Below are 21,613 nucleotides of genomic sequence, written 5' to 3' on the forward strand. Positions count from 1 at the left end.
CTTTCCCCAAATCCCCTAACCTCTTTGTCCCCACCCTGGTTATTCCATCTGACCCTCAGCCTTCCCTTGGGGACCAGCATTTACAAAGAGCCTCTTCCCATCCCACCCCCAAGCTACCCAACCAAACTCCACCACTGAGAACATCATCTTGACACAGGGTATGGGTGGGGTGGGGTGGTGGGAGATAGAGGACAGAGAGGCCAGTGTTTGGAAACAAGGGGAATCCCAGAGCAGAAAGAATACCATTTCCCCGGCAGGTGGGACCAAAAAGCCCAATGGGTCGTGTGGAGAAGGAGGAAGGGTTTGTCAGGAGCACAGAGTGAGCAAAGTGACCACCCTAGGTCCCCTCTGGACCCCGTTTGGGACAGAGGGCCCTCCAGGGGCAGGAAGGCAGGGTGAGCAGCAGGAAGCAGGTGCCCGCCAACAGCAGGACCAGGCTGGCAGCCACTGCGCAGCCCAGAGACCAGGAGTACTCGTAGATCAGGGCCGGGGACGGCGGGAACTCGGGGATGACTCTCTCAAGCAGGGCTTGCACGGAATGCCGGAAGACCTCCACGCTCACCAGCAGGAGCAGACCTGTGGGGAAGAGAAGAGACAGGGCATTGCTGGGACCCTCAGCTTGGGTCTGAGCCTCCCTTCCTAAATAAACCTTGCCACCCACCCACCCAAACAAGCAACCCAGGGGGTTTCCTTCCTCACACCCTTTAACTATACTCAAGCACTTCCTGGACACCAGCTTCAGCCGACTCCAGGCCTACTTTGAAAGAACTGCAGGTCTGACTGCACAGAAAGAAAGTCACAGGGATTTATCATTTGTCTTTTTGGGTTTCCAAGTGCATGTACACAGTGACATTCCAAAGGAGACTGTGACCTTTCCAGTGTATAATAAACCACAGCACACACACACAAAACCAACTTGGGCCTAGGCCATCAAGTGAGTCAATGCTGACTCATGGTGACCCGACAGGGTAGGACAGGGTGGACATTCCCCTGTGAGTTTCTGAGGTCGTAACTCTCTCTGAGAGCAGGAAGCCTCGTCTTTCTTCCACCACAGAGGGGCTAGTGGTTCCGAACTGCTGGTGAGTAGCCCAAGGCATAACCATCCCACCACCAGAGCTCCTACTAAGGATGCAGGAGCATCACGAGACAGGTTGAAATATCGCGAGAATTCCCAAGATGGGACAGAGAGGCCGGAAGTGAGCGCACGCGCTGTTGGAAAGATGGCGCAGGGAGACCTGCTCTGCTCAGGGAGTTGCCACGGGCCTTCCGATAGCAAAGAAACAGCACACACACACACACACACACACACACACACACACACATTCAAAACCGCCTCTTAGGAAACTCACATGGAGGGAAATAGGACGAGGAGTCTATTCCCTAACTTGTAACAGGGAATCTGGAAAGCTGGTATTCCACGGTAAGAAAGCCTCCACTTTGGTCAGTTAGAGATAAAGTACAAGTACATGATCCTGCTTTAAATATATTCCCACAGAATCTCCCCTAAGAGCTGTGCTGCCTTGTGGTGAGCACATGGTTAATTCTATCTCCGAATAGAAGCAGACATGATCCTTTTGCTCTCTCTGCCCACTGTGACACCCAACACCCCCCCTGTACCTTTCCCCAATGCAGGTATTAGGTGTCCTCACCTGTGAGCTCAGGGACCCTAATATAGATACCACCCACCTTGTGATGCATGTAACTACTGAATACGCATGTCTTAGGCTACCTATAAATGTCCCAAGATAGTAAAGGCTCGATCTCTTCTCCCAGTTCCACATGGTCCATCAAGAGGGGTTGAGGTGAGCATCATACCATATAATGTGCCTGACTTCTTTATTGCATTCTCTCTCCTGTCTTTCCTATCCTCTGACTTCACTATCATCTTTATATATCATCACCGTACATTTGTGCCCACTGGCCCTTCGGTTGTTGGAGGCTGGTTTCCTCTGACACTGCCTGACAACAAAGACTAGCTCTTGGCCATGACACACTCTTGTAACTCAAGTCTGTGGCACAGTGCTTAGGGTATAGTAGATGCTCCATATGTAACGAGTCACAAATGAAGGCTGTAAAATTGATGACTTTTCTATCCACCTTACAAAGCATGAGATCTACCCATAAGGATGCCAAGAGCCTGTGGAAAGACAGGGTCTTCCTATCTTTCTTTCTGTTCTTTATTAGTAACTCGCATTATGATTGTTTTTACATATCATTTTATTAGGGATTCTTCCAGCTCTTTAAAAAATAAATCCTTTTATTGGGGGCTCCTATAGCTCTGATCACAATCCATACACACATCCATTGTATCAAGCATATTTGTACATATGTTGCCATCATCATTTTCAAAACATTTTCTTTCTACTTGAGCCCTTGGTACCAGCTCATTTTTTTCCTTCCCGCCCCCACCCTCCCTCCCTCATGAACACTTGATAAATTATAAATTATTACTATTTTGTCTTACACTCACTGATGTCTCCCTTCACCCACTTTTCTGTTGTCTGCCCCCCTGGGAGGGGGTTCTGTGTAGATCATTGTGATCAGTTCCCCCTTTCTACCCCCACCTTCCCCTTCCTCTCCTGGTATCACTACTCTCACTATTGGACCTGAAGTGTTTTATCTGGAAGACAGGGGTCTTTCTAAGGTTACAGCACAGCCCGGGCTAGAACCCATGGGGCTTCTGGTTAAGCATTCAACCTGCTACTACACTTGTAGTTCGGTATTTATTCCACCAGGATACTTTCTAGTTAAGTGTCTATCCTGCCATCTGACCTTGTGGTAGTCACCTAATCTGGTGTCAATTTAAGGAATAAAAGTGTAGGGGTGGAGTCTAGGCTGTCAATCTGGAGATAGCCAATGAGATTTCTGTGGGCATGGCTTTCTCCTGAGAATTCTGGGAAATCTGGCACTTCCTCCTTGGAGGCGGAAGATACCTCTCTCTCTCTCTAATACTCCATGGGAGACATTGCAGAAGACAAGCCACATGGATGAAGTCAGACCTCTGAAGCCAGAGAAGCCACAGAGAGACCCCTGCCAGCACTGAGATGCTTACAACGCCACTGGACCCAAAGACTTTCTACCCACTGGCTTGTGACCGTCCTGCATTTGGCTTCATTGCGTGTGTTTCATGCATCTGAAGAGGACTTTATAGACTGGTATCGGACATATGGGTTAATATCAGACTTATGGCCTTGGATTGGACTGGGTTGGGATGTTTTCTCAATGTTCAATTCCCCTTGTATATAAAATTCTTTCTTATACCATAATGTGTGTCCATGGACTTTTTTCTCCAGTCTACCCAGAATCACACAGACCTCTAGTTAGTCCTTCACCTTCTGGTATCCTACTCAGAACCTGCAAAGACCCCACAAAAATATAGTCTCCCAGATGCAAAGACAAGATGCCCCGAGGAGGAGACATGCTTTGGAATCAGAAAGCCCTAGTTTTGTCACCCATCCCTGCCATCAGTGACAATGTGACCACCAGCGATCCACCTGACTTCTCGGCTTTCTTCTACATAAAAGGAGGCATAGTCCTCTCCAGCTAACAGGGCTGCGGTGAGAAGGAGCACTTGATATCCAATAAACTTGAGTTTGTGTGATTATTATTGGGGCTGGCATTGCACAAGAGGCAGCATTTGTGTGTGGGGGGGGTGGAGGGTAAGGGGAAGGGACTCCCAGAACTCAGTAGTCCTTACAGATCCCAAGTTCAAATGTAAGATAAATTTTGGAGACTGTGATATTACATAATCTGGTGCCAACTTGAGACTATTAAGAGTAAAGGGGTGGGGTGGAGTTTAGCCTGTCAATCAGGTTGCAGCTTGATGACCTCATTTGGAGGCACCATGGAACTAAATAGCTACCTGGAGGCCAGACTGACTGACTGACTGACACACACACTCTCTCTCTGCTTGTCTTCCTGCTGACAAGCCACATGGAGACCCCTGATGGAACCAGAGCCTTGGAGCTGGAGGAACCACGTGGAGACCCACGCAAGCCCTGAGATCCTTCCACTGCCACTGCATCCCTGAGACTTTCTACCAACTGGCCTGTGATCTTCCTACATCCGCCATCATTGCATGGCTGCATGAGTCTAAAGTCTACTTTATGAACTAGTATTGGACATGTGGGCTAACATCAGACTTATAGACTTGATCTGGACTGGGCTGGAATGTTTTCTTAATATACAATTACTCTTTTATATAAATATCTTTCCTATACACAAATGAGTATCTACAAATTTGTTCCCTAGTCCACCCAGACTAACACAGAGACCTTCCAATTGCCAGCCAACACTGATCAGACTCTCTTCTTCAAACTTCTACAGCCCCTGACTTCCTCTCATCCCCATCAGACAATAATGTATGGAGACACCCATCTCCAGCATGCAGCAGTCCTTGTGGACCCTGTATTCAAATCTGCAATGTTGTTTATAAAGGCGCCAATGCCTAGCTAACAAGGCTCAAAGTTCTTCCCATCTTTGAATTTCTATAGCCCATGAGCTTCCTGTAGTCCCCATCATTGACCAATGCAGGCAGATTCCCGCCTCCCATCATGCAATGGTGCTTCATGACTTCACATCCCACCAGGCAACAGCACAAGGAGATCCCCCATCATGCAGTGCTTGGAGACCTCACCTCTGATCATGCAGCACATTCTTTGCAGAACGTTGGTCCAAATCTAGAGCACTGTTTCACGAGGCTCTGATTCCCAACCAACAGCAGGGCTTAGAACTTCTCATCTTCAGACTTCTAAAGCCCTGGAGCTTCCTCTAAGTCCCATCTCCCATCATACACTAGTGTTTGAAGGCCTCACACCTCCCAGCATGCAGCAGTTCTTGTGAAGCCCGGGGCCCAATCTAAAACAAGTGTTTTTGGAAGCTGGCAAATTCCAAGTCAACAACAGGTCTTGGAAATCTCCCACCCTGGGCTCTACTTTAGCCTTTAGCCTTCTCCCAACTCCCCTAAATGGTGCTGGGAGACCCTACTTCCCTGCATGAAACAGTATGTGGTGATTTCATTTCCCAGCATGCAATGCCCTCCATCTCCAGGGTCTCGGTCCTTACCAGAAAGGCCAAAACAGACGGCTCCAACCCGGAGCAGGAACTCCGCGCCTTTGCTGAGCATCATGATGATGCAGAGGCACCCCAGGGACAGGGCCACCAAGCCCAGCACCGCCAGGACTGCAGCCGCCAGATGAATCTCTGAGTCGAATTGGAAGAAGAAACAGAGTGAGGCATTGAGGGAATGAGGAGCTCCCTCCAACAGGAACCCCGTGTCAGGAAGAGGGAAGAATCAGGACTAGAAACAGGAATATTTGTTTTCAAGTCAAACATCATCCCATCTGTGAAAGGTAGGTTTGTTGCACCAACCTGGCCAATAGGAACAGGTGGAACTAATCTGGTCCCAGTTTGATTGGAGGGCAAAGAGATAAGTGGCTTGGCGAAGTCCGCCCCTCTCTCTTGCTCTCTGGTGATCAGAGCAGTGTGCGGCTGCGTTAACTAGCTCTCTGCCTCAACTTGTGAGCTGCACTACCTGTGGGCCAGGTCAAACCCTGGATCATGTCCTAGAGCTTGAGGTTTGTCGGAAACCTGCTTTGCCACACTGCTGGTGTGCACCTCCTTTGAACTTGAGGCTGATGGAGCCTGTCCTTTTGCATTGCTTGAGTTTGAGATCCCATCTGGGCCTGCTTCACTAAGCTCCTGAGCTGCTGACGGTTGGTGACCCACCCTGCTGTTTGCTGCCTGTGGGCAGACTCTACCTGCCTTGCCCGAGGGAGGACTCTGTTGTCTGCTTCCTTGACCTTGGACCTGGCAGCCCTCCTGAGTTGATGGACTTCCTGTCTATTAACTGTTCCATGGAAGTGAGTTGAACTGAGTCCTCTGTGCTGCTGTGTGGACTAATTAGCTGTTATACTCCTTCTTGCTGTATAAATCTTTCTTCACAGCTGATGCTAGGGGCTTACATGGAGAGCGGGTGTTTTGAGAATGATGAGGGTAACGAATGTAAAAATGTATATAATAGATGGATGGATGCATTGTGATAAGAGTTATATGGGCCCCCAATAAAATGATTGGCTTTGTTTCTCTAGAGAACCCTGCCTAACACACAAACCAATATTTTATTTATACTGTCGAAAGAACTAAGACACCTAGCAGATAGATCTTATGCATTACCGTATCCATTCAAGACATTTTAGAAAACCGTAATCAAAGGGTCTGCATGCTAATTGCCAGTTGATGCTATGTGGATACACAGGGCGATAACTCCCAAACTCGGCTTTCTAATGAGGGGAACTCCATGCTATTGAAACCTTATTTCTTTTAAGTCAAGAAAATAAAAATTGCATTGTTCTTAAAAAAGAAAGAAAGAACTAAGGCCCACATAGGGTCCATCACTTGCCCGAGGCCACAAGGCATAGGTTAGAAGGAGATGAGGCCATGGAGGTTGCATGAATCCCCCCACCCCTAAAACGGTTGCCCCAAGACTACCTTTAAACCTTAAAACCAAAATGATCCCCTGAAGTTTTCTTTAAAAACCAAAACCAAGAAGGGATTCCATCGACAACAGCAACTGGAAAGGTTAGATGAGAACCTTACGGGGCAGTGAGTTTATATTAACGACACTCAACCAAACCCACTGCCATCGAGTGGCCCTATAGGACAGAGTAGAACTGCTCCCTGTGGGTTTCCAAGACTGTAAGCCTTTACATAAGCAGAAGGCTTCACCTTTCTCACCCCACCCCACCGCCCAGGAGCAGCTGGTGGGTCCAGAATGTGGACCTGGTGGTTGGTTAGCAGCCTAGAGTACAACCCACTCCACCACCAGGAGACCTTCAGAGTAACACAGCGAATGCCAAGAGCGGAGCCGGAGGTGGGAAGATCGGCACAGTGTCTCGGCGGGCAAGTCTCCACCCTTCCTCCTCCAAGGGAAGACCTTCCACTCCAGTTATGGGGAGATGGAGTTAGGGAGACATGGAGCACCCTGTCATTTGATCTCCCTTTTGACCCATTTGAATGTTGTCTCCGGCTTTACTATTTCCTGTTTCTATTGAAGTGTTCTCTGTTTTCTGTTGTTGTGTGTGTGTGTTTTGTGTGGTTTCCTGTATATGAAACCCAGGGTAGGCCAATCGATAGAGACCATAACTGGATTGATAACATCCTAGGGGCGCAGCAGGGGAGGTTTGGGCTGCAGAGTCGGAGAAGAACACATTCTGGAACCGATGGTGGGGATGATGGCACCCCTCTTTTTAATAGGATCAAACGATTCAACGGTGTGATTGTGTGAAGTGTGTGCCAATGAAACATATCCCCTGTCCTCGGGTCGTCTTTATGATCCATTTAACTTTGTTCTAGTTTTTAATATTTTCTGCTTTCTTTTCGGTGAAGGTTTTGGTCTGTTTTACCTTGTTCTTGATGTTAGTTGTTTGTTTGTTTTAAATTGTTGTTAGTTTTATTTGATGGTCAGTTTTATTTGTTCTTCTGTATGTGAAATCCAGGACAGGTAAATCTTTTTTCTATTAAAAAAAAATAATTTTATTGGGTGGCTCATACAGTCCTTATCACAATCCATCCATCCATTGTGTCAAGCACACCTGTGCATATGTCGCCATCAGCATTTTCAAAACATTTTCTTTCTACTTGAGCCCTTGGTATCAGCTCCTCATTTCCCCAATTCCCCTACCCTCCCTCCCTCATGAACACTTGATAATTTTTTTCATGTCTTACACCAACTGCTGTTTCCCTTCACACACTTTTCTGTTGTCCATCCATCCTCCTGGGAAGGGGTTATAGGTAGATCACTGTGATCAGTTCCCCAGGACAGACAAATCTATAGACAGCAACTGGGCTCATGGTTCTTTGGGAGCATAGCAGGGAAGTTGGGGGCGGGGGGGGGGGGGGGAATGGAGAACTAATCAGGATGAGCAAACGAATGAAGGAAACATCCTAAAACTGATCATGGCGATGACTGTACAACCCTTCATGGTGCGATGGAACACAGAATCGTATGATATATGAATTATATGCCAATAAAACCAAGAAGGGCCTTTCATCTGAAAGGCAGAAGCTGAGGCCATCCTGGGCCAAGGAGGAGAACAGCTCTTGCAGCTTCTCCAGCGTAGCACCAACGCAACTCGCAATGCTCACCTTTCTTTGTGGTTCTCTGGAAGATGTGTGCATTCTGCTTCGTGGTGAAGAATTTAAAGTAGGTGCAGTTTGCTTCTGCGGGACAAGAGAGAAAGAAAGAGAGGTGATGATGACAGGGCGGTCCCTGGTTGATAGAGGTTCGCCTGGTGTGTGTGTGTGTGTGTGTGTGTGTGTGTGTGTGTGTATGTGCCAAAAGGCTGATGGTTCAAACTCACCCAAAGGCAGTTGGGAGAGAGAGCTGGGGACCTGCTCCTGTAAAGATCACAGGTAAGCAAGCTCTTCTCTCCACCCTGTCTCACTCGGGGTCACCACCATGAGCAGGAATCAACTCAAGGACAACAGGCTTGGTTTCTTGGTTTGTACAAGTGTGATAGTTACGTACTCAGGTGTCAATTTGAGGATTCAGAGTGAAGGGGTGGAGTCTCGCCTGTCAATCAGATCCTAGCCAATGAGGCCTCTGTGTGGGTGTGGCCTTTCCCTGAGGATTCTGGGAACTCCTGTCTTCCTCCTTGAAGGCAGGAGACACTCTCTCTCTGTTTTGACTCCCTGGGAGACATTCCAGCTGACAAGACACATGGAGTTACACTAGTGCCCTGAGATGGAGGAGTCACATGGAGACCCATGCCAGTGCTGAGATGCTTGCACCGCCACTGGATCCACAAGACTTCCCATCCACTGGCCTGTGATCTTCTTGCATTCAGCGTCATTGCATGTGTTTCATGAGCCTAAAGAGGGCTTTATAGGTTGGTGTCAGACACATAGGCTAATCTCAGATTTATGGACTTGATCTGGACTGGGTTGGGACATATTCCCAATATTCAATTGCTCTTGTAGTCAAAACTCTCTCTTACATACGTAGGAATATCTACAATTTGTTTCTCTGGTCTACCCAGACTAACACAACAAGCTCAAAGGTTTAGCACTTTAACGTAGTCCACCTAGCCAAACCCACTGCCAGTAAGTGTGTTCCACTGTACAGCAACATTGTGAGACAGAGTAGAATGGCTCCCTTGGGTTTCAAAGACTATAAATCTTCCTGGGAGCAGGCAGCCTCATCTTTCTCCCTTGGAGCGATGGGTGGGCTTGAACCACGGGCTTCAGCAGCCAGCACTTTTAACATTGTCCTCAGCCATCTCAAATGATGGCATGTGTATCCCCAGCATACAGAGGAGAAGAACAGTGCCCAGAGATATGAAATCCACTTGCTGCACAAGAGCCGTGGTTTCTCAGAGATGCAAATGCTTTAGAAGGCAAAAGACTGCTGGTTCGGGATCGACCTGCCAAAGGACACAGCCTTGAAAGCCACATGGAGCACCGTCCTAGCTGGCTGGCATGGGATCATCATGATTGAGATCAACTCAGTGACAATGGTGGTGGTTGAAGATTATGTCAACGAGACCCTCCTGGGTAAGGGTAGGGGTGGAGTACATCCTACCAATTGGGTCACAGTCTGATGACCCCTCCTTGGTGTCATAAGGCTTCTTGTATGAGAGAGAGACTGAGTAGAGTCAAATCCCCTTGGCCCCTGCCAGAGCTGGATCTTGCATTTCATTCCTCAATCTTTGGTTGCATCCCCTGCTCATCCAGGGAGCTGGTGGTGGATGCATACAGCCGACTCCAGACCACAGCATGCACCAGTCTGTGCCCCCCTTCAACGGTCTGCTTCTGGTTGTCAGCTTCCGCGAAATCAGGAGAAGCCTGAGTCAGAGTAGACCTACCAATTTCTACAGCTGCGTAAGCCATATCTTGCTGTAAATCTCATTCTGTAGACAAACGCACACAAACAAGACTGGTCTCGCTTCTCCAGCGATCCCAAACTAAACATAAGCAACCAAGAACAGCAACCAGTCCAGAGCTTTGAGGACCATGGACCTTCTGGATAACCTGGTGATAAGCTCTTCCCTCGCTCTTTCATACTGGTCTGTGGAGGGTCAAGTGGGATTAGAAATAGATACTTGCTTCAAAAGACACGACCATTGATGCCCATTCTCCCGGAGTAAGAGGAAGGAGGAGAATCAGGAATGGGAGGAGGGCATGGAATGGTGACTACCTGCCTCCATGAACAACTGACTCATTTGCCAAGAGACCAGAAGAACGGAGTGGGTGCCCAACTGCCATTCCTGAAGGGTTAGATGCAATGAACTCCACAAGAATCCTAGTCCAAAGAGGGGAAATGTCGAGCAGAAACATTTCTCATAGAACCCAGACTGCCTGGGGTCATGGAGACCAGGTGATGTCCTGAAATGACGACCCTGAGACAATCTTTAAACCTTCAATTAATGAGATTCCCTGGTGGTCTTCTCTAAATCAAACAACCACCCAAAACTCACCACCACCGAGTCTGTTCTGACACTGAAGACGAGGCTTTCTACTCCTGTAAAGAGTCACCATCTCCGAAACCCACAGGGAGCACTTCCACCTTGTCTTAGTGAATCGCTAGGGAATCAAAGCAGTAGATTAACTTAATAAAAAATAAAAATCTTGAAAACCCTCAAAATCCACTGCCATTGAGGCTGTTCCGACTCCTGTGATCCCACAGGTTAGGGTAGAACCACTCCTTGTGGGCTTCTGAGGATGTCACTCTTTACGGGAGCCGAAAGCCTCTTCTTTCTCCCATGGGACAGTGGGGGGTTTTGAACTGCTGACCTTGTGGCTGGCAGCTCGGTGCATAAAGTGTGCCTCAAGCGTGGTGTGCTCTTCAAGAACGATCCCGATGGGATGAAATTGACAACAGCAACTCACACCCAAAGTGGGGAGGGCGGTGAACTTACATCCGAGGGGAAGAAACAACTGATAAAAGGAGGGCGAGGGATGGCGGTCTCACAACTTAGAGAAGCTCGTCAGCACCCATACGTTGTGGTACGTGTCGAAGCAGGTGCACACTGCGCCGTGAGTACGCTCAACCGTGACAAACATAAACAAATCATATTTAAAAGGGAAAAGCGAAATGGGCGGTGACTTTAGGCTGCAGAAGGCTAGCCAACTGATCATGTCTAAAATCAGAAAGGATTCCTATCTGGAATAACAAGGAATCCCTGCAGGTGAGCAAGAAAAGAAAGGTCAGCCTGCACCGGAGTGATGATTTCCTGAGGATCTGGGAAATGAGGGGCTGGGGGAACCCCCTGATGACTGGGTAACCCACCTCGAGGGGAGCAAACAACAGAACTGGACGTAAATGGATCTATTGGATGGTGTAAGATGCAACAAAAAATAAAAAACTAAGAGTTCCATGGGTTGGGGGTGGGCAGGATGGGGGAGAGAGGGGATCAAGGGGAGCTGATTTCAAGGAGTTCAAGAAGAAAGAAAATATTGTGAACCTGACTGTGGTAGCCGTTGTGCAATGCCGCTTGATGTGATTGAACTACGGAATGTCCTCTCTGTCAGAACTCCCAATAAAATGACAAGAAAGCCCACCCTGCTGGGAAAAAAGACAAACAACAGGCCACCGAGGACTGGACCGGTCAGTGCATGCAAGAGGAGGCCTGTGTGAGTCACCAGAGCGCTGGAGAGAGAGGGTCTGAGCAGAGCAACGTCGAGCAGCAGGGCGCTGCCACTTTACATCACTGAGATCCGCAGACTCAAAGCAATCCCGGGTGTGCGGAGGAGGGAGGACGAAGAGAGCAAACAGCTGGGAGTCTTTCTCCACAGCACTCTGAAAGGAAGTAGGCTTCTGTCCCAAGGCCAGCAACGTTGCGTGCCAGGGAAAGCACAAGGAAAAACAAAGAGTACTGATCTGAGGGTTCACGCACGCACACGTTTTTGCCAAAGAAGATGTGTTTAAAGACGAGTCTCTGCTGTGGATGGAGGGCTGCGGACAAGCTTTCTCAGTCTCCTTCAAAAAATGACTGATTTTCCCTGGCTTTTAAAATACAGATGCAATCTTTTCTTCCTTGTTCATTGTTGGTATTTTTCATCTTTGTGTGCCCATTGGTTTCTTCTTCCCACCCCATTGCCTGTGCGTTTTTTATCCTTTCTGTTGGGCTTACCAGTTTAGGAAGCACATGAGGAGCAGAGGGAGGGAGGGAGGGAGGGAGGGAGGGAGGGAGAGAGAGAGAGAGAGAGAGAGAGAGAGAGAGAGAGAGAGAGAGAGAGAGAATAACTGATGCAAAGGTTCTAGGGGATAGAGGGGGGTGGGGGCAGATTTGGGCAGTAAACAGTGAAGGGGGAGGGGAGGGGGAGGGAGCACTAGGACTGAGGGTGATTACACACTCATGTTAAAGGTGATTTCATCATGGGAGGAAAAGAAAACCAAGAAAGAAAATGTTCTGAAATCAACTGCGGTAATGACTGGCATTCTTCCCGACGTGGTTGAACAACTGAATTGTATGGTGTGGATTAGGTGCCAATAAAACTCAAAACAAAACTACAAACAAAATTTTAAAACTCTCAAACTGTCATCGAGTCAATGACCATTCACAGGGACCCCAGAGGACAGGGTGGAACTGCCCCTGTGGGTTTCTGAGATGGTTATACTTTACTGGAGGAGAATGCCCTGTCTGTCTCCCATGGAGCAGCTGGTGGTTTCAAACTGCTGACCTCGTGGTTCACCCCATAAAGTGTCACCATGCCACCAAAGAGCTTCTGCTTGGTTCCGTTCTGCTGGACCAGGGCAAAGAGGTCAGCTCCCGAGGTCATGGTGACTGGGTTCCAAAAGGGGTAAACAGAACCCTGGCTAGGAATTTGGCTGCTAGCTGCAAGGTCAGCAGTTTGAACCCACCAGCTGCTACTTGAAAGAAAGGCGAGACTCCCTGCTCCTGTAAAGAGTTACAGGCTCGTAAATGCACAGGGCCAGCGCAATACAGCCCTACCGGGTCGCTGTGGATCAGAACAAATTCAATAGCAGGGAGCTGGTTGGGAAAGGGGAAACTTTGATGGATTTTCTTCAAAAGACACAGGACCATCACCTCCTGGGGACAGAAAGAAGTTTTAAGGAGAATTTTAGGGAGATGTTTTAACAAAGTTGAAAATGGCGTTGGCAGGTAGTGGGGAGAAAGGAAAGTTGAGTCAAGGATTTTTTTTATCCTGGTGGTTTAATGATTACTCACTGGGCTGCTAACTGCAAGGTCAGCAGTTCAAAACCACCAGCCACTCGTGGGAGAAAGACAGGGCCTTCTACTCCAATAAAGAGTCATGATCTCAAACAACCCACAGGAGCATCGACTCAATGGTGGTGAGTTTGGTTTGGGGATCATGACATGACAAGACAAGACACCTGCTCATTCTTGGAGGGTATGGAGGGCTATCCTGGGAGAATTCCCTTGGGAAACCTTATAGCACCCACCCTACAGCCTGGTCTTTGCCTTTCAGAGTCAGTTTAGTTCTCCAAATGCAGAAAGTGTTGACAAGAACCAGGATTTGAGTCCCTTGTGGGTGCCTTGATGGTGTAGGGGTTACACATTGGGCTGCCCTCCGCATGGTCGGCAGTTCAAAACCACTAGCAGCTCTGAGGGAGAAAGACTGGGATTTCTACTCCCATCACCAGTGGCAGTCTCAGAAACCCACCGGGGGCCCTGTGAGGCAACACTGACTCAGTGACAGCGAGTTTGGTTTGGGTTTGGAAGATAATCAAACTACCATTTTGACCAGATGGAAATCAAGTTGTGCAGATTTTTTTCTGAAAGGGTTAACTCAACTCTTAATTGCCATTGAGTCAAATCTAACTCCCTCTGGCCCCTTTAGGCCAGAGTAGAACTGCCCGTGTGGGTTTCCAAAACTGTAAATCTTTACAGGAGCAGACAGCCTCATCTTTCTCCCACTGAAGGACTGGCTGGGTTTGAACCGTTGACTTTGTGGTCAGCAGTTCAACATGGAGCCCACTGAGCCACCAGGACTGATGGCATCAGATCTCACACTCCTCACTATAATCAATCACACGAGATGAAAGGGTGGCCTTAGAACCTCCCCTGTAAAACAAAACAAAACACATCTCAGGAGGCAGGAAGGGGCAGGGATGGAACTGGGGATGGAACTGGGGAACCCAGGGAGGAAGTGGGGGAGAATGTTCTTACACTATGAGCATTGATACTACTGTCAAGAAACACAAGGTGCATGCATGCACGGGGCCATTCCTGCTCTCTTATAACCGTTCCCCCAAACCACAATCAAAACAAAAGCAAACAACCCACCAGCCATCGAAAACCCATCAGCTCTACCAGATCAAAAGGACAGTGGTGGCCAGGGTCAAAGCTCAAAGGGCAGGTCATTGTTGGGTGCTACGGGGGTGGTTCCACGGACCCACAGGGACAGAAGGAAACTGCCCAGTCCTGCATCGTCTTCACAACGGTCCTTATGCATGAGCCCCCCCCCCCCCCGTTGTGGTCACTGCGTCTTCTTGTGGAGGACCTTCCTCTTTTTCCTGCCCCTCTACTTTACCAAGCAGGGTGCGCTTCTCCAGGGACTGGTCTCCCCAGGCAATATGTCCAAAGCACACCCTCCTTGTCTCTACGGAGCCTTCCACCAGGAGAGGAGAGGAGAGGAGAGGAGAGGAGAGGAGAGAAGAGGAGAGAAGAGGAGGGGAGGGGACCGGAGGGGAGGGGGGAGAGGAGGGGAGGGGAGGGGAGGAGAGGAGAGGAGAGGAGAGGAGAGGAGAGGAGAGGAGAGGAGAGGAGAGGAGGGAAGGGGAGGGGAGGGGAGGGGAGGGGAGGAGAGGAGAGGAGAGGGACCTTTTAGCCCACAGGGGGTAAGAGATATCCCAAATAAGTTTGTGAGGAGAGTCTGCCTCCACCAGAGTTTTGTCCTTCAGGAACTACAGGAGTAGAAAGTCCATCTGTCTTTCTCCCTCCTTCCGAAGAGAAAGTAGTTTTGAACTGCTGAACTGTTTAGAGGCTGTGCCACCAGGACTCCTAGCCAGAGCTTAGAAGTGTTAATCAACTTAAACCCAGTCTTGGTATGCTAACAGACTCTCCAGCCTTTGTTCTGTGGCTTGCAGACACAGGCCAATGCCTAACACTCAGGTGATAAACTGTAGAATCCTCTTGTAACATTTTTTTATAGAGGCTGGCGGCCGTCTTCTGCATGGCCTGCTGTTTATTGACAGAGTTATGACCGACCTGCATGTAAGCTGTCGTTTGGCATTTGTAAGCAGAAGCCAAATATAGACAGCTTGTGGGAAAGCTCTGACACCAGCAGCCAAGTTGCTATGGAGTCACACTCCTACTCCACCCCACGCCCGGGACTCAGAAACCCCAAAACTCACGGCCAAGTCCAGGCCCCCTCAGAGCGGCCCTGGAGGACAGATTAGAACTGCCCTGTGGGGTTCTGAGACAGAAGACAGCCTCAACTTTCTCCTATGACACAGCTGGGGGGAACTCAAAGCAAACCAAACTCCCTGCCTCCCAGTTGATTCCGACTCACAGCAACCCTGTGGGACAGGGAAGAACTGGCCCTGCGAGTCTCTGACACTGTTAACTCTTGGCGGGGAGTAGAGAGCCGCCTCTTTCTCCTGCAGAGTGGCTGGTGATTTTGAACTGCCAACTATGGGGTTTAGTGGCCCAACCTATAACCAGGTGGGGGCTAACCTCTAAGAAATTCCATTTATCTGTCCCTCTGTTCGGCTTTGAGTGGTTCTTGATGGTGCTCAATGGTGTATTAGACCGTGGATTCCAAGCACCCCATTGGCAGAAGACGGTGGGTGGCGGTGGAAACCCCAAATCCATTTGCAGAGTTCCCTTCGTGGATTCAGCCTCTATTGAATCACTTGTGACCATTAACTAGGGAGGGGACAGTCTTTCCCACAGGCAGAGCTCATTGGCAAGTGGAATCACCACTCAGGTGACCAGCCCAAGGAGAGGCAGCTTCCCTTGGGGGTTGGCCTGGGTGAGTCCCTGATGGACAGTACTGGGGGTCCCAATGCCCTGAATCATGCCCTATCAGTCATGTCCTTGGTCGGAAGGCCCCAGACTGATCCTGTAAGCTCTTCTGTCTCATGCACCTGTCTCGATAGTGGTTCCAGTCCCACTTCTACAATTCCACTTCTCACAACAACCCTGGCCTTTTCCCTCCCCTGTCCTTTCTGAAGCTCTGCATCTCAGCAAACCCTCAGACCCCGTGAAGACCTCGTGCTGGTGGCCTCCGCCCTCTGAATGATGTCTCTGGCCTTTGTCCCATGTAGGATTTAGTAAATGCCCTCCTTAAAATAACATTTGAGATCAGGGTGTGTGTGTGTGGGGGGATCTCTTTTGTACCCTAACACAGAGGTAACAAATTGGGCTAGAACACAAGTTGATGAGAGACAGAAGCCATCAGAGAAAGAGGGAGCTCTGCACCACCAAGAAAGAAGAGCCAGGAGCAGAGCACGTCCTTTGGAGGTGGGGGTTCCCATGCTGAGAACCTCCTAGACCCAGAGACAGATAGATGCCGAGATGCCCATGGAGATCTCCAAGGAGGATCACAAAGGCCCACAGAGGTTGAAAGGAGACAAGGACCTACCTCCAGAGCCCACACAAAAAAAGTCTCCCCTCAGAGGTGAGGCTCTGAATCCTGATCTTCAGCCTCTGTGGCAGTTACATAATCTCCTGTCAACTTGCGAAGGGGTGGAGTTCAGCCTGTCCATCAGGTTGCAGCTTGATGACCTCATTTGGAGGCATGAAGGAGACAAGTAGATCACTGGAGGCTAGATACGCACAGACACTGCTTGTCTGCCTTCCTGCTGACAAGCCACATGGAGCTACGCCAGAGCCCTGGAGCTGGAAAAGCCACCTGGAGACCTCTGCCAGCGCTGAGATGCTTCCACCATCACTGCATCCACACGACTTTGCACCCACTGGCCTGTGATCTTCCTGCATTCGGCATCATTGCATGTGTTTTGTGAGTCTGAAGAGCAAATTATAGACTGGTATAGACATACGGGCTAAGATCAGACTTAAGGACTTGATCTGGACTGGGCTGCGATGTTTTCTTAACATAAAGTTATTCTTTGATAGAAAGTTCTCTCTTAAACACACTCAAGTGTCTCTGGATTTGTTTCTCTAGTCAACCAGGACTAACACAGCATCCTATGTTGTGAGAGAATACATTTCTGCTCGTGACAAAAAAAAAAAAAAATCTCCCCTCCAAGTGTTTCTTTTTCAACAGCACTAGAGAACTCTAAGACACAGTGGGGATGGTGGCGCCCAGTGAACTCGCTCACTTGCTACGCAGAAAAGTTGGTGGTGCCTTAAAAGAAAGGCCTGGAGAACCACTGAAAACCCTGTGGAGCCCCACTCTGCTCAGGCGACCTGGGGTCGCCCCAAGTCAGAGTCAGCCCCTTGGCAACTGGTTGGCTGGTTGGTAGTCTGATGGAGAATCTCTGGATGGCGTAGTTCATGTGCCTGACTGCTAACTGAAAGGTTGGTGGTTCTGATCTAACCAAAGGTGCTGTGGAAGAAAGGTGTGGTGATCTTCTCCCCACCAAAAATAACAATCCAAAAACCACCAGCCAATGAAATCTCTATAGAGCACCATTCTACTCTGACGATGTATTGGCTCAGGGGCAGCTGGGAGCAGAGCAGGTCTTGTAGACCTCACCTCAGTGGTTTCTGAGGCTGTGAATCTTCTTGGGGACAGACAGCCTCATCTTCCTCCCGAGGAGGAGCAGCTAGTGGCTTTGCACCATCGACTTCGTGGGTCGTAACCCAACACGTTTCCACGACGATGCCGCCGAGGCTCAGCACCATTGGTGATGACATCATGGAAACTATAACTTTTACCCCAAGGTCCGTGGAGGCTCGCTTAATTGCAACATTCGATGTATGGCGGTGTCCTGAGCTCAGATCCCCAACATCACCAAGGCCTGCCTGCTGGTGACCCCACACGTTAGCCCTGCGGGGGATCCACTATTTTCTTGGGGTTGCAGCTCCATGGCCGGGGTGGAGCAAGATGTCCCCCACGGTGTAAGTAAAGTCCCGGATGAGAGGTATGGGGTTACTCTCTGGCACGGTTTGGGTCGGGAAGCGGCTGTGTGGGAAAGAGAGGGGGTCGGGGAGTGTGTCAGAGAACATGTGTGAGAAGGCTGGCCATGGTGTCTGGCATCTGGAGGAGAGCAGGACCAGGCGTGAGGGGCACTGCCCAGAGGTGTGGAGAGAGCTGCTCTTGCTGGAAAGCAGCCCTAGAGTCTCCAACAACCCTCTCCTCGGGGGCCCCCAGACAGGAGAGCAGGCTGTCTGCAGTGTGGAGGAGCAGTCTGACACCACTAACCCAGATGCTTTATCTAAGGGCACAGGCTGCCTAGTGGGGGTACAGGCGGTGTGTGTGTGTGTGTGTGTGTGTGTGTGTGTGTGTGTGTGTGTGTGTGTGTGGAGGGGCAGAGGCTGTGTCTAGGGCACAGGCTGTACTTGGCGCACAGGCTGCTGTCTAGGGGTGCAGGCTGAGTGTGGTGGCCCAAGGTTGTTCTAGAGACAGGTTTGACAGCCGGTCTAGAAGTACAGGCCCTAGTTGGAGGTACAGGCTGGTCTGTGGGCGTGGGCTGGTCTACAGTAGGGGCTGCACTAGACATGGGCTGGTCTGTGGGCCTAGGCGAGTCTGGACTACGATAAGGGTTTGTCTATGGGCATGGGCTTCTCTAGAGTAAAGGTTAGACTAACAAAGGCAGGTCTACAGGAAGGGCTGGTCTAAAGGCAGGACTAGAGTAAGGGTTAGTCTACAGCAAGGGTCCTCAAACTATTTTAACTGGGGCCAGTTCACTGTCCCTCAGACCGTTGGAGCACCAGATTATAGTTTTTTTAAAAAAAAACTATGAACAAATTCCTATGCACACAGCACATATCTTATTTTGAAGTAAAAGTACAAAACAGTCAAAAACTCCGGGCAGGCCGGATACATGTCCTCGGCGGGCTGCCTGTGGCCCTCGGGCTGTAGTTTGAGGACCCCGGTCTACAGTAAGGGGTTGTACTAGAGCAAGGGTTGGTCTACAGTAAAGGTTGATCTACAGCAGTGGTCTCCACCTTCCTCATGCTGCGACCCTTTCCTACAGTTCCTCGTGTGGTGGTGCCTCCCCAGCCATGAAATTATTTTTGTTGCTGCTTAATCATCTCTGTCATTTGCTACTTTTATGAATTGCGCAACCCCTGTGAAAGGGTCTTTCGACCCCCAAAGGGGTCTCGACCCACAGGTTGAGAGGTGCTGGTCTAGAGTGTATGAGCTTGTCTAGAGGAAAGGCTGCTCCGCACTGTGAGCCTGTGTAGACTAAGGGTTGGTGCCGAATAGGAACTAGCCTACAGTGCAAGCTGATCTAGTTCATGGGAATAAGCTGTTGGGAGGATGGGCTGGTCTACATTATGGGCTGGTCCCTGGGACCACTATGAGTGGACTCAGCTCTAGCGCAGTGCGCGTATGGACTGGCTGTGCACCCGGGCTGTTGGGGACATGACTGGTCTATGGTTATATGTCTGTGGGCATGGGCTGGTCTATAGCTTGGGTTGGCCTAGGGGTGTAGGCTGGTCTGGGGGTCAGGCTGTGGCTGGAGGACAGACTCTGAGCACAGACATATGAAAGTCCTCTACTGAGGGACAGGGACAGTGTGTCCCTGCATAGCCTGCGCACAAGTTGATCCGGGGACAGGTTGTTTCTGGGCATGCAAGCTTGGGGTCCCAGGCAGTTCCTGGGGGTACTCACTCTCTCCTTGGGGCTCAGTCTCATGGGGAGGATGCAGGTTGTTCCTGGACAGTAGCCTTCTCCTTGTGACTCAGGCATGTTTGGGAGGTATCAACTCTTTGGTTAGGGGGCACGGGGCTCACTGTGAGGTGCAGATTATGCCTAGGAAATAGCCCTGTCCTTGGGAATCAGGCTCTCTACAGGGATGCAGGTTGCTCCTGGGAGACCCACCTCTCTCCTTGGGGTTCAGGCTCTCTCTTGGGCCAGTTTTCTCAGGCACACCCTCCCCTTCTTATTGCCTGTGGGCCTGCAAGCCTAGGTCCGGGGCAGTGTTTGCTCACCTCCGGGCAGCTCCGCAGGGCCGCAGGTGTCTCTGCCCGCGGGCACATCAGCCTGCCACAGGCGCTTGGTGCACACCTTCCAGAGCCCCAGGTGGGCGGCGTCGCAGACAGCACTGCCGTTGACCTTGTAGGTGTTGAGTTCCACCCAGAACTCGGTGCCCACAGCCAGCACGGCCAGCGTGGCGCCCACAGCGGCCAGCAGCAGGGACAGCTTGATCTTCCCCTCACGCTCCGGGCTCAGCCCTGCGCCCTGGTGCCCACGCCGCCTGCTCGCCGCCCCACGCCGCCGGTCCTCCTCTTGCATGAAGAAGTTGGACCACATCATCTTGGGGGCCGTTCAAAGTTTAAAGGCGCAAGGGCTAAGGAGGACTCGTGGGAGGGCCTGAGGGGGACAGACTAGGGCCTTGAAGGGGATGAGGGGCTCAGTCTCCACTGTGTTCAGAAAGTGGGGGGAAGGGGTCTCCCCCTGGAACTTACTGGAAAAGGTCTTAGGGCTCCTCAAATGGTCCAATACTGAGGTCACACCTGAGACTTACAAGAGGGAAGGAGAAAACAAACAGATCCCCGGACAGGGGCCCTTTGGGGGTCTGAAGGAGGGGCTGAGAAAGCCCTAAGGATTACAGCAAAACTGGGATACAGAGGAAAACCAGGGTGTCTCCCCCCCAAGGCTCAGAGAGAAAACTTGGGTATCCCAAGATGGGGGGGAGGAGGGGACAAGTGCTGTCTGTCGTACTAAGGGGCTGATTGAGGAGGGTCCCCAACGATTCACAAAAGGGACACTGGATTTCTTAGAAGAGACCTGGGTGCCCTACTAGGGCTCAGAGTCTGTGGCACCCAAGGAGGGGATTTGTGATAAGAGGCAGGGGTGCCTCTGGGCTCAGGGTCCCAAAATGGAGGTGGAGGGTCCTCTATAGGGTCAGGAGAATGCAGGGAGGTCCCAACGGGTGCTAAAAAGTAGGGGTATCTGGGAGATTACTGGGGCTCTTAAGGGAGTCCACTTGGGTTCAGCAAAAAGGGTGCTACACTTACGGGTGACCCCCTGGGATTTAGGATAAGAGGGCTAAAGGTATCCCTTGTAGTTCGTAAGAGAGAAGTCAGGGGCCAGACAGGTAGCTGGGAGGCGATGGGGACCACAAAAATGGGGAGCTAGGGTTCCAAAGCAAGAGCGATCCTCTGAGACCCCACACTGGGCTCAGAGGACGGGACTGTGGTCCTCACCTCTGGGCACAGGGACACAGTAGCCCCCCACCTTTGGGGTTTGGGGTTTCCTCCGCCGCGCTCCCTCCAGGCTCCCAGAGCCTGCCCAGTGGGGTGAGCGCCAGGCTCAGCTCCGGTCTGGGGGGCCCTCCCACGGGCCGCCCACCCGCGCCTTCTGCGCCAGAGCCCCCTTGCTCTCCTGCCTGGGCCGCGCCGCCCCCAGCTCAGTGCTGCCTGCGTCCGTCCAGCTCCACCGCCGCCGCCGCTCGCCCAGCCCGGCCTCGCCCCCCACCCGCCCCCACCCGCCCAGGCTATTTCGAGCGCGACCCGTAAATAACACCCCGCACCTGTCGCCCGGCGCC

General features: G+C 50.7%; 1 protein-coding gene across 3 annotated transcripts; it reads right to left on the reverse strand.

The window, feature by feature from the left end:
- Positions 1-294: 294 nt before the first annotated feature.
- Positions 295-20,379, reverse strand: CACNG6 (calcium voltage-gated channel auxiliary subunit gamma 6). Of its 3 annotated transcripts, XM_075537721.1 has the most exons (4): positions 20,055-20,379; positions 8,146-8,220; positions 5,065-5,202; positions 295-576 (listed from the first exon to the last, which is right to left on the reverse strand). In XM_075537721.1, the coding sequence occupies exons 1-4, from the start codon at positions 20,377-20,379 to the stop codon at positions 338-340; spliced, it is 777 nt and encodes a 258-aa protein (XP_075393836.1). In that variant the 3' UTR covers positions 295-337. The 3 variants fall into 3 exon arrangements, with proteins under 3 accessions (XP_075393836.1, XP_075393837.1, XP_075393838.1); XM_075537722.1 differs by lacking the exon at positions 5,065-5,202; XM_075537723.1 differs by lacking the exons at positions 5,065-5,202; positions 8,146-8,220.
- Between the last annotated feature and the right edge of the window lie 1,234 nt (positions 20,380-21,613).

Source organism: Tenrec ecaudatus, chromosome 18 (genome assembly GCF_050624435.1).
Source record: "Tenrec ecaudatus isolate mTenEca1 chromosome 18, mTenEca1.hap1, whole genome shotgun sequence".
NCBI classification, from domain to species: domain Eukaryota; kingdom Metazoa; phylum Chordata; class Mammalia; order Afrosoricida; family Tenrecidae; genus Tenrec; species Tenrec ecaudatus.